At 37.4% G+C, this 19,849-nt stretch overlaps 1 protein-coding gene across 1 annotated transcript in view; it reads right to left on the reverse strand.

Moving 5' to 3' along the window:
* The window catches only part of FBN1 (fibrillin 1), a 263,339-nt gene that overhangs the window by 25,758 nt on the left and 217,732 nt on the right, over window positions 1-19,849 (reverse strand). The window contains exons 45-54 of the mRNA XM_055132062.1: window positions 18,418-18,540; window positions 13,533-13,658; window positions 11,299-11,415; window positions 9,982-10,110; window positions 9,197-9,316; window positions 6,992-7,117; window positions 2,824-2,973; window positions 2,388-2,453; window positions 2,003-2,119; window positions 186-305 (exon numbers count right to left, since the gene is read on the reverse strand). Coding sequence (XP_054988037.1) covers window positions 186-305; window positions 2,003-2,119; window positions 2,388-2,453; window positions 2,824-2,973; window positions 6,992-7,117; window positions 9,197-9,316; window positions 9,982-10,110; window positions 11,299-11,415; window positions 13,533-13,658; window positions 18,418-18,540 — 1,194 coding nt within the window. The remainder of the gene's footprint in view (window positions 1-185; window positions 306-2,002; window positions 2,120-2,387; window positions 2,454-2,823; window positions 2,974-6,991; window positions 7,118-9,196; window positions 9,317-9,981; window positions 10,111-11,298; window positions 11,416-13,532; window positions 13,659-18,417; window positions 18,541-19,849) is intronic.

Below are 19,849 nucleotides of genomic sequence, written 5' to 3' on the forward strand. Positions count from 1 at the left end.
TGCATTCTTCCAGAGATTCTATGTAAAGAGGAGGCCATATAGAGTAGAAATGATAGGAAGGGACATGAGGCACAGGTGTTATTCTACACACCTTCAGTAGTATACTATAAGAAAAGCTATAATGGCCAACTATTCAGAACATATATCCCATGATCAGACCATCTTATCAACTTCTGAGTGCTTACCTTCACAAGTCATCATTGGACCAGGCTCAAATCCTTCCTCACAGGTGCATTCAAAGCCACCAATCACATTCTTGCAGGTTCCATTTCCACAAGGATTGCCCACAGAACATTCATCAGTATCTGAAAGTGATCAGGGGTATCCTTAAAACATGGTGAATTGAGGAAATAAGGGTTTGGACCCAGACTATACCTTTGAACATATCAGTGTACTTGGATCTGTAATGTCTTGTTCTATTCTCACTTTACTTCAAGAGGAGTACACACTGTCTTTTTACCACAGGAGTCTAGCTGTGAAATTGACTTTCTAAGTGGCAATGACAGTAACTGGGCTTCTAGTTGCCCTTGTAGTGGCTTTTGTGCATGAGTTTATCCAGCCTCCTATAATTGAAAAGAAGTAAATCTTCTACTGGGAATAGATGTTCAAAGGGTTAAAACAAGGTTTCTCTCACAAGTCAAAAGATTTTACTTGTTTAGAGTTAGAAATACATCTTCAGTTTGGCTTTACATTACATCATTCTCCAAGAAGCCTTAAACATGATGGATTTTTGCCAGATATAAAATAGAAGACTAAACTTACGCAAAATAAGAGACCAGGGGTTAAGCAAAATTAAAACACTGGATAAAATCAAGATTCAAGTAGATTTTGTTGATTCTGTTGAAACCATATGGTTTATATTAAGCAAAAGAAAGGCCAGAAATATGTTTAGGGTACAATCTCTCTAAATAACCATGGAGAGAGACAATTTTTACCAATGAGATCTAAAATGTGTGTGTGTTTGTATGTGTGTGTGTATATACACACATAAATACATATGCTTCCTAACCCATCCACTTAGAATATTGATTATCTTATTCTGAAGCAAATTATGTGAAGAAATGAAGAGGGTATTTCAGAGAGATTCAGTTTGAAGAGGATCATTTCTCACATACATTGTAGCTCTAGCTGACAGTTCCACAGAGAACATGTCGGCAACCTAGTATTTGCTCTGCTATGAGGTTGCATTTCACCATTAAAAATATGCATCTCCTTCAAGTTAAGAAAAATAACAATATCACTGACTTTTAGAGCTGCAGGATAATTGAAAATAATTTAGTTCATCTGCAAAATATTATATTTAAGGTCTAGAAAGACTAAAGAACTTGTTAAAGTTCCCACAATCATAGACATGGCTCAAATCCTCATGCCTGATTCCTTATAAGGATAGGAAAGAAAAGAACATTTGTACACAGAAAAACCCTTAGTATTAATCAATTATTAATTTGGGTTTCATTGAAAGATTTTAGATTACTTGAAAAAAAACAGATGTAATGCTTAAATTCAAGTTTCAGTAGTGTGGGCTTAGAAGTCAGAGGTCACTTAGAGGAGTCCTTTTTTTAAAATTTTAGTGTGAGGCTTAAAACTAGATTTTTTCACTGTGTAAATAGCTTTTAGTATTCTATAAATGTAATAAAATATAGTTAAATTTATAATTTACATAGCAAGATAAAATATTATGGCCATTAATGTGTTATAAAAGTTTCACAAAGACATCGATCAAACTTTCCTATCTTCCATTTCTTCATGTGCCCTGTGAATGTCTTCACTGTTAGACTACAGGGTGTCTCTGCAGAAAAGGATCATGATGAGCCTCAGCTTTTGCCAGAGCTTAACACAGGGCCTGCTTCATGGTGGGGACTAAGCTACTATTGGGGAAAATATATGTCTGTCTTATATTGGTATTTAACTTTCCTAATGTAAATGCTCTGTAGTTTAATTTGTCATATATAAAATAACCCAAACTTTCCAGGGTTTTCAAAAAAATCCCTGTTTTACTCACCCACACATTCATTTTCTTCCAGAATGTAACCAAAGGGACATTCGCAGCGATAGGAGCCATCGGTGTTGATGCACTGCCCGTGCTTACAGACGTCAGGTTCTTGGCATTCATCCATATCTGCAGCAAAGGTGAAAGACAGAGCAAAGAACAATGCACATTTTTTTTAATGTAAAATGTATTAGGATCATTAAAGGGTCTGATAGACAAAACATCTGCTATCACAAGAATATAGTAATAGCAAAGTGTCTAAATGAAAAGACACACACACAAATCAAGATTAATATTTCAAGATAGATGTGGAGAAACAGAACAGCTGGAGAAAGATCAGCTAGGAGGCCAACTGGGCACATTAAGAATTGCTGAGAATCCTGCCCAGGCCACTTACCCACTGCTGAGTCATCAGGTCCCACAATGATCCCACTTCCGTAGGGACAGATCTGGCGGAAGGCCTCTGTGGTGGGAACACACAGTCATGAACAGATAGACCAATGGCAGTTAGCTCCGAGCTCCACCCCAAGCACAGCGTGGCGGCCAAATTGCCACATATTGAATATATTGGCAAACAAGGAACAAGATGAGCCCAGAAGCCCGAGAAAGTTAACAAAGTTCCCAGAGCTATTGTGTTTACTACTAACTGGGCAGCTCTGGTTTATAATATAGTTTAGAAGGAAATAATTATCTAGCTTCTGAGGGAGAGGAGTTGACATGAACAGTTTAGTCAGACCTACAATTCAATTCAATTGTCTTGTTTTCTCTAAGGCCTACTAGTCTAATGGCCATCTGCCCTTTGGCCCACAGAAAAACACGCATCGCTGACATACCATCAGGTTCTGTGGGGCACAGCTCACAGGGATCGCCCCAACCTTCTCCCTTCAAGGCACAGCAGCATTCTTGTTTGGAGTGGTTTCTAGACTTGGGTGCTGAACACTTTCCTCCTTCAAACTTTGCATAGCAGTAGCTCATTCGCAGATCTGCAACATGAATTCGAGAGACCCTTCAGATCAGACGCATCTCCACAAAGTCATTATTGTGAAATACTGAGTCGGAAACAATCCACTAGTTCAATGTGTTCTCTTCTCATTACTGTAGCAATACTCCTTAAGGGATAGTAATAGTAACTAGGCTGAGCTCTTTCAAGTCAAAAAGTAACTTTTGTAGCCATAAAAGAAATAATGTATTTCTTTGATATCAATAATTTCTTGGCAACTCTATTATGAAAGATGGAATCTAGTTCCCATAAACTTCTCCAACCTTGCCTGACAGAATTTTGGAAACTGACTTTTCCATTTCTTATTGAACCAAATGAGCAACTTTAAAAAGTGAGCTCACCCAAGAGTCTAAAGTGTGTTTTCCCTCAAACTTCACTTCCAAAGCCTCACAGCCTCCAATCCAGTTGCACAGAGGCTATATCTGCATGTTTGAAGGAAATGCTTTCATACTCAGCTTGCAAAATTTCTCTTTCTTTACATCTGATCAGGGCTACTCTCTCCTGTCACATTTTTGCAGTCTCATCTCAGATAGTTTGCTTACTATGATATCCACCTAGGTATTTCTGTTAAGACGACTTTGCCAACATTTATTATACAACAAAGAACACAGAGTAAGCATAATTGAATTGCCAAAAATTATCAACAAAAAATAATCCATTCATCTCTCCAACCATCAATCATATTTTACCAGGCCATAGTAAGTTCAATTCAGATAATTCAGTAAATTCTCTCCAGTGAATCTGTTTAACAGCTTTTCATGGCTAGCAGCTCTCCCAGATAATTTATTTCCCTAATCTCTACCCCACTTCCACATTTATTATAGCTAGGACATAACAACCACCTTCAAAGAACTACTTTTCTAAAGGTCCAAAGCACTAAAATACAGTTCTTGTTCTGTGGTATGTCAAGTCATCAAATGCTTCCTGTGCTCAGAGCTTTATGATAGAATAAATTAGGTTTTTTTGTGTGTGGATATATTTTGATTTGCTTTATCTTCAAGTTAATTGTCATGAAATAAACATCACATTGTTTCATACAATGTGATGATGAACACATAGTTTAGGATTCTTGATCCCATTATTATTACATATGCAATATACAATTACCTAAGACGTAAATTCATGGCTATTCACAAAATACCTGAACAAAGATAACGAAATTTAATTATCAGGGATAGATCTCAAAGGGTTGGAGAACATGCTTTGGCATGTGTGAAGTCCTGAGTTTGATCCCCAACACTACAGGCCCCTTTTGTTCCCTGGTAGCTTCCAAGCACTTGTAATACTGGGTTGTTGGGCCGTGCTGTGCTAATGACCCCCAGTTCCCTCAGCGCCAATGGATGTGGCCTCTACGGGGAGAAAGAAGCCCACTTAATTCTCTTCTTTGTTTTCCAGCTGTTAATGTTTCATTTAAATCCATATCCATACATAACACTGGTATATTACACTTGCTTATCTTCTTTTATCATTAACCTGTTCTATCCCCTAGAACTGTCTTCCTAACAACACCCCATAAACGTATCTCCTGAAAAAAAGTCCCTTGGAATTATATAAAGAGGTTCAATTCCAGAAGTAGCATGGGTCTAAGTAACAAATTCCCTTTACTCAGTTTATAGAGTGACTCACTTAATCTTCGGTTGTCAGATGCCAGTACCTGTTCACCTGAGTCCTAACACATTTCTTCCTTCAAAAATGTTATTTGTGGTTCTATGGCATTCTTTTGCTTCATATGTCATAGAAACCTGACTGGTAATTCATCATATCATAAGAAAAAACAGCACTTAATTCTCTTGTACCAGGAAAATCTGTACTTGATGGGAGATTTACATTTGTTTGTAGTGATTCTCTAGAATTGGTTTATTAATCAAAAGTGCCTTGTGTGGGGAACAGAGGTGGGCTCAGCCACTTATTTTTACTAGGGTTTTCTAGGATGCCTATTTACCAGTCCATCTGCAAGGCCTTAATGACCTAATTTTCATCGGGACCAAAAAAGTCACTTTCTCTGCTTGCATTCCTCAATTCTGGCTCTGCCTCTTGGAGCTAAGCATGTGGCAGGGCTGCTCACAGCTGGGCTGATTCTTCCTGCAGTGTGAGCTTGCTCTATGACAGGCCAGTGCAAATTGAATTAATAGCCTCTGAGTTTCCTCTGGCTGCCACATTGGCAGATTCACACCTGGTTTCTCACTGCTTTTCTTCCAAAGCCAAGCCAAGTTGAAGGCACACAAAAACAAGGAGGTTAAAGTTAGAATTTATCTGACTGCTTTGGGACCTTACAAACAATCTGTTTGAATCAAGCACTGTACTCTCCACAGTTCCCAAAGTCATGTGGACTTCTCATAGCTACATACACAGTCAAATCAACAGGGATTTCTCCACTCTCTTTTACATGTTTAAATAACAGACAATAAGATGAGCAGTTGAGGCATGAAAAGCTAATCAACAGAATAATAATCATCTATAAAAGGCTCAGAAACAAAAGTCACATTATTTCAATAGAATTGATTGGGTAGTTATTAAAAGTGAGGTGACTGAGCTTCCAAAAGATTAAATGATTTGCCCTAGGCTAAAATGGTAGGGCTGAAACACAATTTTTGGCACCTGAAATAACATTTGTTGCCTTTTATTTGGTAATTTGGAACAAAGCAAGAAAAAAGTGAAACAAAAATAATCAAAAGAATAAAAGAATCCGAAATAATAAAAAAAACCACCAAGCCCATAAGCAAAATACAACACTGTGGCTTTGGGGCAAGAAATATTTGTGTGTGTGTGTGTGTGTGTGTGTGTGTGTGTATTTGCCTTAAACTCACTAAACTAGTTTGTATTAGCAGGCAGCATGCATTGTTTAGTAAAATCTAGTTGACTTTCTTGGATACAATGGACTGCATTATTCTTAAGCTCAGGCTCCTTTTTCACTTTTGGGGGGAATGTTCATAAGTAGCATTTCTGAAAATATACTTAGGACCAAGCAAGAATCCTGTCCAATTCATATTTCTTTTCTCTGTTTCATTTTTGAAACTGTGATTTAAGAGATATGGTTTATATCTGGAGTGTCTGAGTAATCTGCATTTTTTCTTTTTTAACTGTATTTTGGTTTAGGTTTACCCAAGTTCCCTCTTAAGAGGCTAGACTAATCCTTTCTCTAGGGTCAGCCTCAGTTTAATCATTTGGAAGCTCAAAATTTCCTCTTTTTGAGCAAAAACTGTCAAACCGGTTGTATGGACTATGACAAATCATTGTTTGTATCTGAGTCTTTCATAGATTCTTGTGTTTGTTAGTCTATTGATTAACTTTTTAATCAATTACATGCTTTTTAATCAGTTGCTCATGGTTAATTGCCCTCACTAACTGACTTATTGGCATTGGTGTTCTTTTATTTATTTTTACTTTTCAGCAAAAGCTGTTGACTATTTTATTACTAGCTAAATCATTATGCCCTTCTCCACACTGTCTGACTACAGCACACTGGGAGAGCCCCCATTTTAATGAATTTCATTGATTATAATATACCTTCTATTTAAAACATTTTAATTGAAACTCTATGATTCACAATGCTTACAATGACTTGTCATGTACATAATTCCAGCACCACACCCATAAACAGTGAACACCCTCTCTCCTAAGGTCCCAACATTTCTCCCTGCCACACCCACCTCAACTCAATTGTATGGATCAGGTGTCCCCTTATGCTGCCTTTGGACCTTTGATGCTACCTTGCTGTGTATCTTTAAGTCCCACATATGAAAAAGACTGTGTTCTTAGGGGAAGCTATAGTTTGAAGTGCCAGGACAATTGAACAAGCAACCCTTAGTTGATGGATGAGTTCTTAAAGCTTAAAAGTAGAAATGAACTCTCTGACATATGGTAGTCATTAGACTTCTGGATGAATGAAAACTCTCCATCTTCTCTTTCACAAAGAATCAAAGCTTTGCCATGTTTAAAAAATAAAACCACCACAAATAAATACAGAATAATGAAAGTCTAAAGTCTTCAAAGGCACTTACCTTGGCACCTTCTTCCAGTAGAGGACAAAGAGAAGCCATCTGGACATAGACATTTGAAGCTGCCTTCAGTGTTACTGCAAGTACCCAAGGCACAAATTTCTGGCTCTTCAACACATTCATCAATATCTAAAAGGATCACATGCATCAAAGTTAGAAGACAATGCAGTATTAAGTGCAAAATGTGGAAGTACAAAGGACTATTGAGTGCAAAATAAAATGTTTCTTAGGGGGCACACCCAGTGATGCTCAGGGGTTATTCCTAACTCTAGACTCAGGAATTACTCCTGATGGCACTCAGGGGACCATATGGAATGCCAAGAATTGAATTTGGGTTAGCCACATGCAAGGTAAGTGCCCTGCTGCTATATTATCTCTCTAGTCTCAAGTCTCAAGATTCTTGCCTTAATGAAGAAGTTTTGAATCTGCAAGTGTTCTTAAAGGAGAGGAAGGAAGAAACAAATCTTACCTATGCTGAGATGCTGGCTTAATAAGAAAAAGTGGAGCAATTTTCTACCACCTTGAACTAGAAGGGAAGCATGAAACTCTAGAATCTAACTTCCCTACTACTCAGAAAGCAGAAGTTCTTAAATTTTAAGTGTATTGACAATGGTTACTCAGAGTTACTGAATTACACAGATAGGCCTTTGGGTCAAATGTATTTCCTTTGACCCAATATCTTATGCTACTGCTTTAAAAGTATGAATTTTATAAAGATACCAATAGTCATGGAAATAACTGCTGTAGTACAAACTAAAGCAAACAAAAAGTAAGGCTAACTCCTATTTGTAGTTTTTTTCTGAAAAGATATGTTTTTCTGAAGAGATATAACTTTCATCTATTAACTTTGCTTTCATCATCAAGATAGTAGGCCTTTTAGAATTGTGTTATGTTTACTTTAGCATGCAGAAACATGACCGCTACCAACAATGGGTGATTAAATTAATGGAAATCTATGATGTGGTTTGAAATGCGTATATGTAAGAGTACTATCTAGTTTATGCCCATTGACCCATCTCATTACTTATTTTTCTTATCAAAACTGTCTAGGGTTAGTCAATAAATTAAATGGTCATTCTGCTATGGGAAAGTATGGTATTCTTTCCTAACAGACATACCTATGTTATACCCTAACTTTCAGCATGAAATTTGTAGTGAAAAGAGTTTTGGTTCTGAGTCATTGAATTTTTATAGGATACCTTTTTTTCCCCCAACAAAATACATAATAGTAAGTGATATTATGAGTTTCAGAAGCCCAACTAATAGGAAGTTAAGGATTAATTCCATTATCTTGACTCAATATTATAAATATTAAACTAACCTCTAGGTACTGACATTCTAAGAGTAAGGACAGAGATTATAGAATGATCACATGTATTGACTAATTGAAAAGTTGCTTTTCTTTCTAAAATCTCATTTTGGGTAAATGTTGTACTAATTATGGAGTGAATAAAGCCAATCTTAAAAGTAAAAATAAGACCTAACAATTTGCATGTATATCTAATTTTGATTAAATTAAAAATTTTACCTAGACTATTATTTCTTTTCTGTGATTTAAATCTGATATGTAACAACATTTCTTGGTAATATTGAAGGTGGGCAAAATTATTTATGGATTATGGATTATCTGTAGATGTGCTTAAAGACAGACTCATGGACTAGATAACTCCTGAAATATTTTTCAATCCTAATGAACCCATCCAATTCTGGCAGCTAAAGTCTTCATTAAATGCAATGACACATATCAAGGAATGAAGTACTATAAAATTTGCTGACAATTTATGTTTCAACATTTTTACCACTCAATGGGTTAAAACAATAAAATTATTGAATGGAAATATTAGGGATAAATTATTTAACCACATAATTTCAATAAAAATGTTAACTGCAATAAAAATTAATTTCAAACTGCAGTTTGAAAAAAATAAAGAAGTTTTCAAATTGCATAAAAGCACATGTAGAAAAGACTCAGGGTCTACAACCATCTATGTCCACAACAAAAAATTCCATCAGAAATTGGCACATGAATTTGATATTCCTATCTCACCATCTTAGTATGAGGCTATAAGTCATTACTTTGCTTAGATCTTTGTTTGATAAAATTTTCCAAAGTGAAAACACTATCACACCTTCTCAAAAGCTTTGACTTAAATAATGTCATTGCAGTAATAAATGCTACTCATTTTTAGACATCTTTTCTGCCCCTACCTTCACACTTGTCATTTTGTAGACTGTATCCAGGTGGACAAATGCATCTGTAAGATCCATCTAAATTTTGACAGGTACCCGGTGCACATTTTCCAGGATCCAGAACACATTCATTTACATCTGCAAAGAGAAGCGGGATTAAAAGAATAGGTTTTTAATGGCATGATTTCATCAAGTAATTAAAATGTAAAGAAACTGGACTCAAATTAAAGAAATCCATAAAACTAAAGTTTACAAAATATACTTTTAATTAAAATTAATGATTCAATAAAAATAAGAGAAATCAGTTTTTGGAAGGGTAGGTTATATCAATCATCTTTTATTTAATCTACCACAAATTAAGTATTTTTAGAAAAGTTAACAGGTAAAACAAATTTTGGTGGGAATTTCTAAAATATGTGAGTTTTCTATAAAGATAATTTGAAGAGAAAATATAAGGAAGTATTTTATAGAACAATTTTATTGTTAAATGTTAAAACTGTTCTCCGTGAGTACCATTACACGTTTGAATGGGAGAAAAGTAGTATATACATAAATAACTATAAGGGTAATGTTTGGGGATATTGTATACTATATCTCGTATATTTAAAATATATGGATGTATATTGATATATGCATAATTATGTACATATATATAGTCTAGATTGTCTACAGGGTTTTGTTTGCAATTCTATGTGTTATTTCCCCTACAGGTTTGCAGAAGGAGGGCTTGTGAGAGAGACAGTATGATTCGTGGTGTGCTCTTTGAAAACATGCTTTGTAGGGCCCTCTCAGGGGGCACTCACCCACACAGGTCCTGCCATCTGGAGCCACCTCATAGCCTTCATTGCACTGACACTGAAAGGATCCCACTGTGTTGATGCACTGGCCATTTCTGCAAAGGTTCCCATTTCCAGTGGCACACTCATCAACATCTGTCAAAAAAAATCCTTTGATATATTCCACGGAAAATGCCCTACTCTCAGCAATGATCAAAATCTTTAAAAGGAAAAATACTTATTCTGAATTTCAGTGGCCTTCACTGACTCAGAAAATTTCAGCTGAAGATGCAATTTGTGAGAAAAGACTGACTTTAATCACCAATCTAAACCTCTTAAAATAATGTAATTTTCTTAATTAGGTTGGTAATTTATATGATAATTTTATATATCAGTGTGACTTTGATATTCCCTTAGGTTTTTCATTTTTAAAGGTTGAAACTAAATTATTACTATCCAATGTAGCTTTATAATTAGAAGATATGAAATTAGTCACTAGCATGATATAAAATTTGTATCATTACTGTTACTTATAATTTGGCATATTTTACAAGAAGAATTTTATGAACTCAATTAGTTACTTCTCATAAAAAATTCAATGAAACAGCTAAACAAGTAGGTTCACCTTATTCCAGAAATATGTAATTCTTATGCAAAGAATAACTTCCAGTACGGAAAGTTCATTTTCCAATATAGAAAACTTAATTCAACTTACTTTGAAATTCACAGCATAATAACATGACATATCATGACATAAAATATTTAGCTTCTATAGAGTATCTTAATAAAAGGAAGGGTTATGTCACTACATTTATCTAGATATTATATTTGACAACTGTTTTAATCCATTGCCATGCCTAGAATGGCATATATTTAAAAAAAGAAAAGAGAAGATAACCAGCCATCCCACTGGAGATGATGTGAATTACAGGAACATACATTAAAGTAACATATATATATGTATATATATTTCACTGTCACTGTCATCCCATTGTTGTTCATCGATTTACTTGAGCGGGCACCAGTAACGTCTCCATTCGTCCCAGCCCTGAGATTTTATCAGCTTCTCCTTACTCGTCTTTCCCAATGATTGGAGGCTCTTTCAGGGTCAGGGGAATGAGACCTGTCATTACTGTTTTTAGTATATCAAATATGCCACAGGTAGCTTGCCATGCTCTGCCCATGCAGGCAGGATACTCTCGGTAGCTTGCCACGCTCTCTGAGAGGTATATATATAAGAAGTGTCTTATAATGTGCCTTATAATGTGTCACACACATTTTATGTATATATGTATATATATGTATGTATATATATGTATATATATGCAGAGTCCACACACACACCTATACAGTCATTGTTGTGAGACAGGATGAAACCATGATTGCAGCGGCAGTTGAAGGAGCCGATGGTGTTTCGACAAGTTCCATTCCCACAAGCATCTCTTTCACACTCGTCTATGTCTAGGAGGAACAAAAATCATAAGAAAACATGATTATTGGTGGAAGAATATTATTGGTGGAAGAAGTCACGTGGTTGCCTAGAGTTAAGGGCATTTGGCTGTTCATAAATTGGAATACGAAGGCTGAGATCTAGCTGATGCCGGCCTGAACTCCAGCAGGGGTGATCCCTGTGAGGAACCTGCCAGAGGTGAGTTCTAAACCTTAGGGATGAATGGCTTCCTCGGTTGGCATGTGAAAGGAGTCAAGCTAAGGACTTGGGAACTGGACAAGAATGATTTTGTTCTATTTTCTTCTAGAATTCTCCATCTATGTCACTTTTCTCAAATATTTTCACTTGCAATTAGAGTTCTGTGTGCATTTGGGACTTGATTTGTGGCCACCTTTGGCTAACATTGGCCTTTAGCATTCCAGTTTACCAAGTAGCAGGAAATCACCTGATATTACCTTTATAATAATAAAAAAATAAGTTTCCAACTCACCTACCATTTCAGGTACTTTTTGCTTTTTCCCAGTCCTAGGCTAAAAATCCATAACCACTCTCACCAATGATGGCTTGTCTCCCTCATAAAGTAATTTAATATGAAGACAATAAATTTGATGCTTCTCATGTACTCTTCTATTATTAGCTTTCAGTTGATCTTGGCAAAACTATTTTGATGTCTTATATGCTTTTACATTTTGGTACAATAGCTAAAGCCAAATTTTTTTTATGGAGAGAGTAGGTAAATTCTGAGGAAGAAATAAAATGTTAAAAAGGAAGCAAGGAGGGGCTGGAGCAATAGCACAGGGGGTAGGACATTTGCCTTGCATGTGGCTAGCCCGGGTTTGAGTCCCAGCATCCCATATGGTCCTTGGAGCACCACCAGGAGTAATTCCTGAGTGCAGAGCCAGGAGTAACCCCTGTGAATCACTGGGTGTGACCAAAAAAAAAAAAGGCAGAAAAAAAAGGAAGCAAGGAGCTACTCTTAGTTTTGGAAAATGAGGCAGAATAAAAAGGTCCAGGGTAAAAAAGAGGGATGGAGAGTGGAAAGTAACACCTCACGCTAGAAAAATACAGTGTCTACATTTAGGATTTCTTTTTCTTCCAAAGTTTGACTGTGTTCCTACAATTACCTGTGCTCCTTTATCAGCAGCCCAAAGCTGAACCCAACATGACTCTAATACATATGTCTGGGTTTTTAGATGATATAGAGATATTTAAATGCTTCCCTCTGCCAGCTATACAGAACTTTTGCCTTAGACATTTTTAAAGCCCTGCTAGGGAATTTATTTCTTAGAGAGTTGGGCAGAGTTTTATAGCTACAAAGGGATTAGTGCCACAGTGATGAACAGGACTGGTTACACAGATTTAATGAATACGTGCTACCTACTTTGAAGACTACAGAATATTTTATGGGCATGTTCCTTAATGGACAAGTCCAATGTACAGCCCAATAAGGCAAATAGTTTTAACATCACTCTATTGATTAGTCTTTTTCTAACTGTGAAACAGATTTATATTCATGAGGTTCCCAAAAGACTTAGTGGATATTGCTTTTAAATTAATAAAGAAGGAAGCTGAAAGGAGAAATTGTTGGTTATATATATTTGAAGTGTATGCTAAATCAGCATCCTGATTCAGTACTGAAACCCAAAAATATATTTAAAACCTTAAGGTCTTTGCCCTCCAGGGAAATGAAGTATTTCTCTAGTCCTCTCCCCCTTTTAGGGTTTATAAATTTGTAGGATCTGGAATAAACTACACACCCATCAAAAAATGCCTTTCTTCGAACACAAAATGCACTCTGTTCCAATAAGGCAAGCCTATATAAGCATTATTAAAGAATGGCATTTTGGCTCTTACTATTAATACAACAATTTTTTTTCTCAGTATCTTCTTACTCCTTACTTAATATCTAAATATCTTCTTACTACTCAGTTAAATGTTCTCCTGAATTGACAGTCAAATAAACAAGGTAGGAATCTTATGTTTAGAATATTAAAGATAACATGCCAAATGATACTTTATAAACAGCAAAACTATGAAAAAATTTAGTAAAAACTTTCATATATTATAGATGGAAATAAATTTTACAATGAGACCTGAAGAAAAGATGAAATGACAATCAAATACTTACCCAAACACATAGTTTTATCATCATTTGTTTTAAAACCAGTGTGGCAAATGCAATAAAAACTCCCCACTGTGTCAATACACTGTCCATGGCTACATATATTGGGGGTTTCTTGACATTCATTGCGATCTGCAAGAGAAGCATCATAAGTGGAAGTTTAGAAGACAAAATCAGGATGATTAACTTCTAGCTAATTCAGAATTACTGAACACAATGGCCACTCAACACCTTTATTGCAAACCACAACACCTAATCAGAGAGAGAGAACAAAAGGGAATACCCTGCCATAGTGGCAGTGTGGGGTGGGGGGAGACGGGACTGGGGAGGGGGGGAGGGATGTTGGGTTTACTGGTGGTGGAGAATGGGCACTGGTGAAGGGATGGGTTATCAAACTTTGTAAGGGAGAAACATGAGCACAAAAATGTATAAATCTGTAACTGTACCCTCACGTTGACTCACTAATTAAAAATAAACTATTAATTAAAAAAAAAAGAAAAATTAAAAAAAAATAAAATAAAAAAAATAATAAAGTAAGTTAGTAAAACAGATGTAGGTATTTTATCTATTTGTTCCTTTTCAAAATGGTCAAACCTTACCCTCATTTACTGAGAATTTCAGAGTATGTTAATAATACATGCTGCCATGAAAACTGGGCATAGTCTCCAAAAATATTCTGAAAGATGAAAAAACTGAGAAGAAGAATGGAGAAGAAATAGCCAAGCAGGGAGAGTCTCTGTATCTCAATATCTGCCTAAGCAATAGAACAGACTGTTGAATGTACCAAAGTGTTTTATATAGTCAGATTTCGACAGATCAAATTATGGATCCTTAGGGGATGTACCTAGATATTTATATGAAATTTTAAAAAATCCTGTTGCTTGCTAAGTTTTCGTGCTGAACTACCCACTTTGTTTCTTCTTCAAGGTTGATCTCTTTGCTTTTCTAGCTCCCATCAATTTTTGTTCCATCTTAACTGTCTTCAGGTGGAGAAAAGGCTCATTTTAACACTTAATGCCAATCCTAATTTTCAATCATATTCATTAAAAGAAAAGATTCTCACCTGTTTTTGCCAGTGTTTAAGCTCAAATTATAACGATCTTAAAATGACTATTTTTGATTTCTTGGGATCTAATCATCTGAGAGGTAGGACTGATTGTATGGATCCATCAATGACACAATGACAAAACATGCCTTATGTCTTAGATTTAATTTTTAAAAGCCCTTAAGATTCTATTTTTAGAGCTTATGTCATTGGATGAGCACAGTGTTCTCATTTTCCTATTGCTACATAGGAGAGCAAAACAGTAGAATATCACCTCAGAAACACATGTTAAGTAGCACAGGGGCACCCTGGGCTCTGGTGCATGAATTATCTGGGTTTGTTGGATGCCTAAGATGATGTCCACTGAATGTCAGCACTTTCATAGCTGCACAAAGCACCTATGCCTAGGCCATTGGACAACAAGTTCCACTAATTTCATGAGCTCACAATGCCCCTTTTTAGGAATATCTGTTCTAATATTCTTTTTAAAAAAAATTTTTATTAGTGAATCACCATGAGGTACAGTTATAGACTTACAACCTTTCATGCTTGCATTTCAGTCATAGAATGATCTAGTACCCATCCCTCCATCAGTGCCCATCTTATACCACCAATGGTCCCAGCATCCCTCCCACCACCTCCCCAGCCCCCACCCTATGCCTCCACCCCACCCTGCCTTTGTGGCAGGGCATTTCCTTTTGCTCTCTCTCTCCTTTGGGTACCATGGTTTGCAGTAGAGGTATTAAGTGGCCATCATGTTCGGAGTAGACTTTAGTCCAAATTCTTAACATTTAGGTGAATAAATCACCATGCTATTTAAAAGCCTGTAGTGAGATTGGGCAAATAATTATGAGGGGATAGAGAGTAAATTAGTGACAATGGTCAAAGGTGATACAAAGGAAAAACTGGTCTACAATGAGTTGGTGAAGAGGGATTAGAAAGGGAGAGGAGTTGAAAGGGCAGGGCACCGGGGCCCTTGGGGAGAAAGGAAGTGGGTACACTGGAGATGGGTGTGGTGTTAGAATTATGTGCACGGGAAACCACCAGGAACAATGACAGTATTGTAAATCACAGAAATCCAATCAATAAGGCTATATTAAAAATAAAATGTCAAATTCAAAATCAAATATTGTTAATTACTGTTTAAAAAGGGAAGTTGGGATATACCAATTAGGAGCTATTGATAGCCTATACATAGATGCTGGTGATCTGGAAAAATTATAATAATCCCCATTGGAGGCAATGGATTTCATGTGAGCAGACAGCTCTCTGAAATAAGCAAAGGAAATTGATTTCCACCGCCAAGTTCTATTAAGCAGCTGATTTTGAGTAGGGGTATCTTAGGTACTCTTGGGCAAGTCCAGATTATACTCATGTATACTAGGGATGAGGGCTATCTTTTCTCTGGGGCCAATGGAAATAAAGAAAATAAATTATATTCTTAAAAAAGGACTCTTAGTGAGGGTTTTGTCTCCTTCTTTACCCATTCCATGATGACTTGTTAAAAAAAATAAAACATGGAGTATTTTGAGATTCTATTGGTGAAACAGAAAGTTACAATTCTAGAGAACTTAATTGTGAACTTCATTTTATCTTGAGATGAGTATCCCAGAAACTTCTGGGAGATTATTGTGAGGTTGGCATAGAAGGTTTATATAGTTTACTGTGGTGAGGGGTCTACAGTCAATGGAGAGACCATGAGAAGGTCACCAGGAGAATCTGTCTCTTGTCTTTAAGTGAGCAATATATTCCAGAAGGTACTGCATTTGCTCTAACTATATGGCTCATGAGATCAGAGTATTATCCTGGAATTAGGTACCTAATTGTTCTTTCAGGTCCCTCAGCAACTGAATGATGGACAGCTACGATTTGGGATTCAAAGGGATATACTTATAGACTCAAATAAAATCTTATGATAAAAAGAAAACTTTAGTTCTTTTCATCTTAGACACTGGAAAAGAGGATTCTCTTACAGTATGTCTGAAAAATGTCATACGCAGGAAAACATTTAAATATGTTATAAAATAATTTAAAGTAAGATGTAAATAAATAGATATCAAGATTGATGCCTTCAACTCTAAACACTGGAGAGTTCTGAAACTCAGTTTTATTTCTTCTAAGGAATTTAATGAACGAGAGAACTTGAGTATGGGCTACAAACAACATTCTCTCATAGCAATTATCACAGCTGAAAGCTTGATGAAATATATTTGTGTTAGAATCCCACAAAAAAATATGACAGGGCTTAAGCTCAAGCAGGCGCTGGCTGGACATCTTGTCTTGATGTGTAAATAGCTTATTCCACTTCTTATCTTCCTGTGAAATAGTATGAACTGACAAGTTCTATATTATCAGCAATTCTTTATTTTTGTTGGAATTATTTCACTCAATTTCAAAGAAATATAAATTAAGAGCAAAATGCAGGGAAATGGTGTAAATGCCAAGTTCCACTAGGGCATTGTGATTTCTATCAGAGATGTCCCACTTTTCCTGTCCTGTTTTTTTTTTTTGATACATGGATAATAACTGCTCTGTTGACAAAATGCTAAACACTTGCACATGTTCCTTTAAACTCAGCAAAACAAGTTTTGATTTTCAAAGTGAGTTTTTGTTCTGCTATGATACCCGCTTCCCAACAAGGTCTCATAAAACAATGCAAAATACCCTACAGAGAGCAGTGTACTTCCTATCACTTAATCACGGGTGGGCAAGGAAATCCAAGGAAAATCTGACCATGTTTCCCTTGTGTTGTTTCATTCACAAACGCATAAAAACCCAGGAAGCTCCCCAGGAAACAAATCAGAAGCAAAATAACACATTCTTCCTGATTCCCTTGCTAAATATATACTGATTATAATTACTTTCGAACTTAACATAAAATCATTGCAAGCCATTACCCGACTTGTGGTCTGACACTCTAACATTTTAATTTTTGTGCCATGGGTCACAAGACACCATCAAATACTTAATAACTTTACCATTGATTTCTGTCAATATCACACTCTTTCATTTTTCTACCACAGCCCTAACAAAAGTGAACAAAGTTCCAACTTCTGGGGGAGAGCTTCTCACTTCTCTGTACGTAACTTCTAGCTAAGAAAGAGATATTCCTAGTCACTTCCTCCAGTGAGTGATCTTTAATCTGGAAGATGTTTAGGGACAAGTGTGATCTTGCTGGTTCCTTCTGTTCTCTGAGTGCCTGTGCTAGCTCAGAAAAGTCTCTATGCCCAGAATTGGGTGTATGAATGGCATGGACAAAACCCTCCTATCTGGTGGAGATTTTGTAAAAGGGAAAATACTATTTGACCCTGACTCTTGGTTAGAGGTATAGGTACCAGTGTGTGCACATGCCTATACATGTGTGTGCACAGGCCCAACATGTGTGCAGTTGTTGGCAGAGAGGCAAATATGGAATCTATGCACTGAACTCTTGAAGGTGGGGGCGGGGTCCTGGGCCACACCCAGAATGTTCAAAGCTTACTACTCCTACCTCTGTACTCGGGGATCACTCCTGGTCGGCTCGGGGACCATATGGGGTGCTGTGGATCAAACCTGGGTCAGCTGTCTGCAAGGCAAATGCTCTACCCACTGTACTATTATTCCAACCCCCATGATTTATCTTTTGTTTAGAAAACATCACATGTTTATAGAAAGAACAGGGTGGGAGAGCTAAATATGTAGACATTTCAACAATCTCCCTTTCCTACCAGTTTAGTTATTAAAACTCAGCTGTCCAAACCTTAGCTAATGTCTTAAGCCTATTTCCTTCTGAAGAAACCCACATATCTGTAGCTCGAAGGGGAGAGCCTACTGGGTGGCCATCTGCCCCCACAGGGCGGTACTCACCGTTGCACTGCCCCGTGGAAGTGAAGCGATAGCCAGGCTTGCAGTCACAGCGGAAGCTTCCGGCAGTGTTGATACATTCGGCGTTGCGTTGGCACACCTGGCCATTCTGGCACTCGTCAATATCTGCAAGCAGAAGAGAACTGAATTCGAAGGACAGAGTCCTGGTGTCAAGCAGATGAATTCTCTTACACAAAAATTCATTTATGGTTTCTCATTCAGACCAGTTCTATGGAGCTGATGACGCAGCCTGAACACCCCCTTTCCTTGTCTTTTTTCATAAATGTCAGTACTTGATTTATGACCACATATGGACTGTAATGATGCACACAAAACTCTGCAGCTAGGGCCCGGGCTTGCTGTGGGTCGAGACTGATATGCTGGGAAGTCTTGCATTTGGTCAACACCCAAGGTTTTAGGATTCAATCAGGTTACTTTTGTTTGGCAATTGTAAGCTCTTGGAGCAGCTCATCTCAGGCCTTAATATGCATGCGAATAACTTGGGGCTTTGTTGAAAGAAGATTCTGACTCAGAATGTCTGGGGAATGACCTGAGGAGCTACATTTCCAATAAGCTTCCAGGTGATACTGGGGCTTTTGGCCGCCAGACAGCCCCTCGAGCTGCTTAAATTACTGCCACATGGCTGTCGACTCAAGGAAACGTAACAGAAAGGCTGAACCATAAAACTACTGAAAACAACCCGCTCTCCTGGAGACACTGTGTGCCAGAGTCTGACTATGTTGTAGCAGCTGTTTGCTTACATTAAAAAAACAAGGACAACAGTGACTATTGCTCAAATTCATGACATCACAAAAGTGACTGCACAGTCCGGGCTGTCCCAAGGGGGCAAAATATATGCTTTGCATCCCTATCCCAGGCAAACAATCTCATTAGTTAAAGTCCCATGAAGGGCATGGCCTGAAACACAGATGGGAGCCCGCTCTGGACTCAGAACTGGAGTCTGACACAGAAGTTGACTCAGCCAAAGAAGTTCCCACAAGGGGGCGGTAATTACATCGACCTCTGCTTCTCAGGCGTGGGAAAACCTCAGCACGTCCTGACAGTCCAGGAGAATTTCTGTCCAGTGTCGGGTGGGTGTGCCCCTCTGTGCAACAGATCCAAGAGCAGAAGGGGGGGCCTGCTTTGGGGTACAATGGGGCCAGCACTGGACACTGCCTCACCCCACTATGCTTACTCTGCTACTACGGGTGTACAGAAGCAAAGCAGAGCTGGTGTTGCTGAGAAGCCAAACGGTGTCACAGACAAACACTTCTGTGACAGACCAGATACCTAGCATCTAATTATATGCATGCTTGGGCCGAGTGGACGCATGGAAGCTCCTGAAGTCACGTCTGGAATAGGTTCCAACCTCAGTGCCTCGGAGCTAGGGATGCAATCAAATATCATTTTCTCATTCTGAGAACTCTCATTCTGA

This window comes from Sorex araneus, chromosome 3, assembly GCF_027595985.1.
Source record: "Sorex araneus isolate mSorAra2 chromosome 3, mSorAra2.pri, whole genome shotgun sequence".
NCBI lineage: Eukaryota > Metazoa > Chordata > Mammalia > Eulipotyphla > Soricidae > Sorex > Sorex araneus.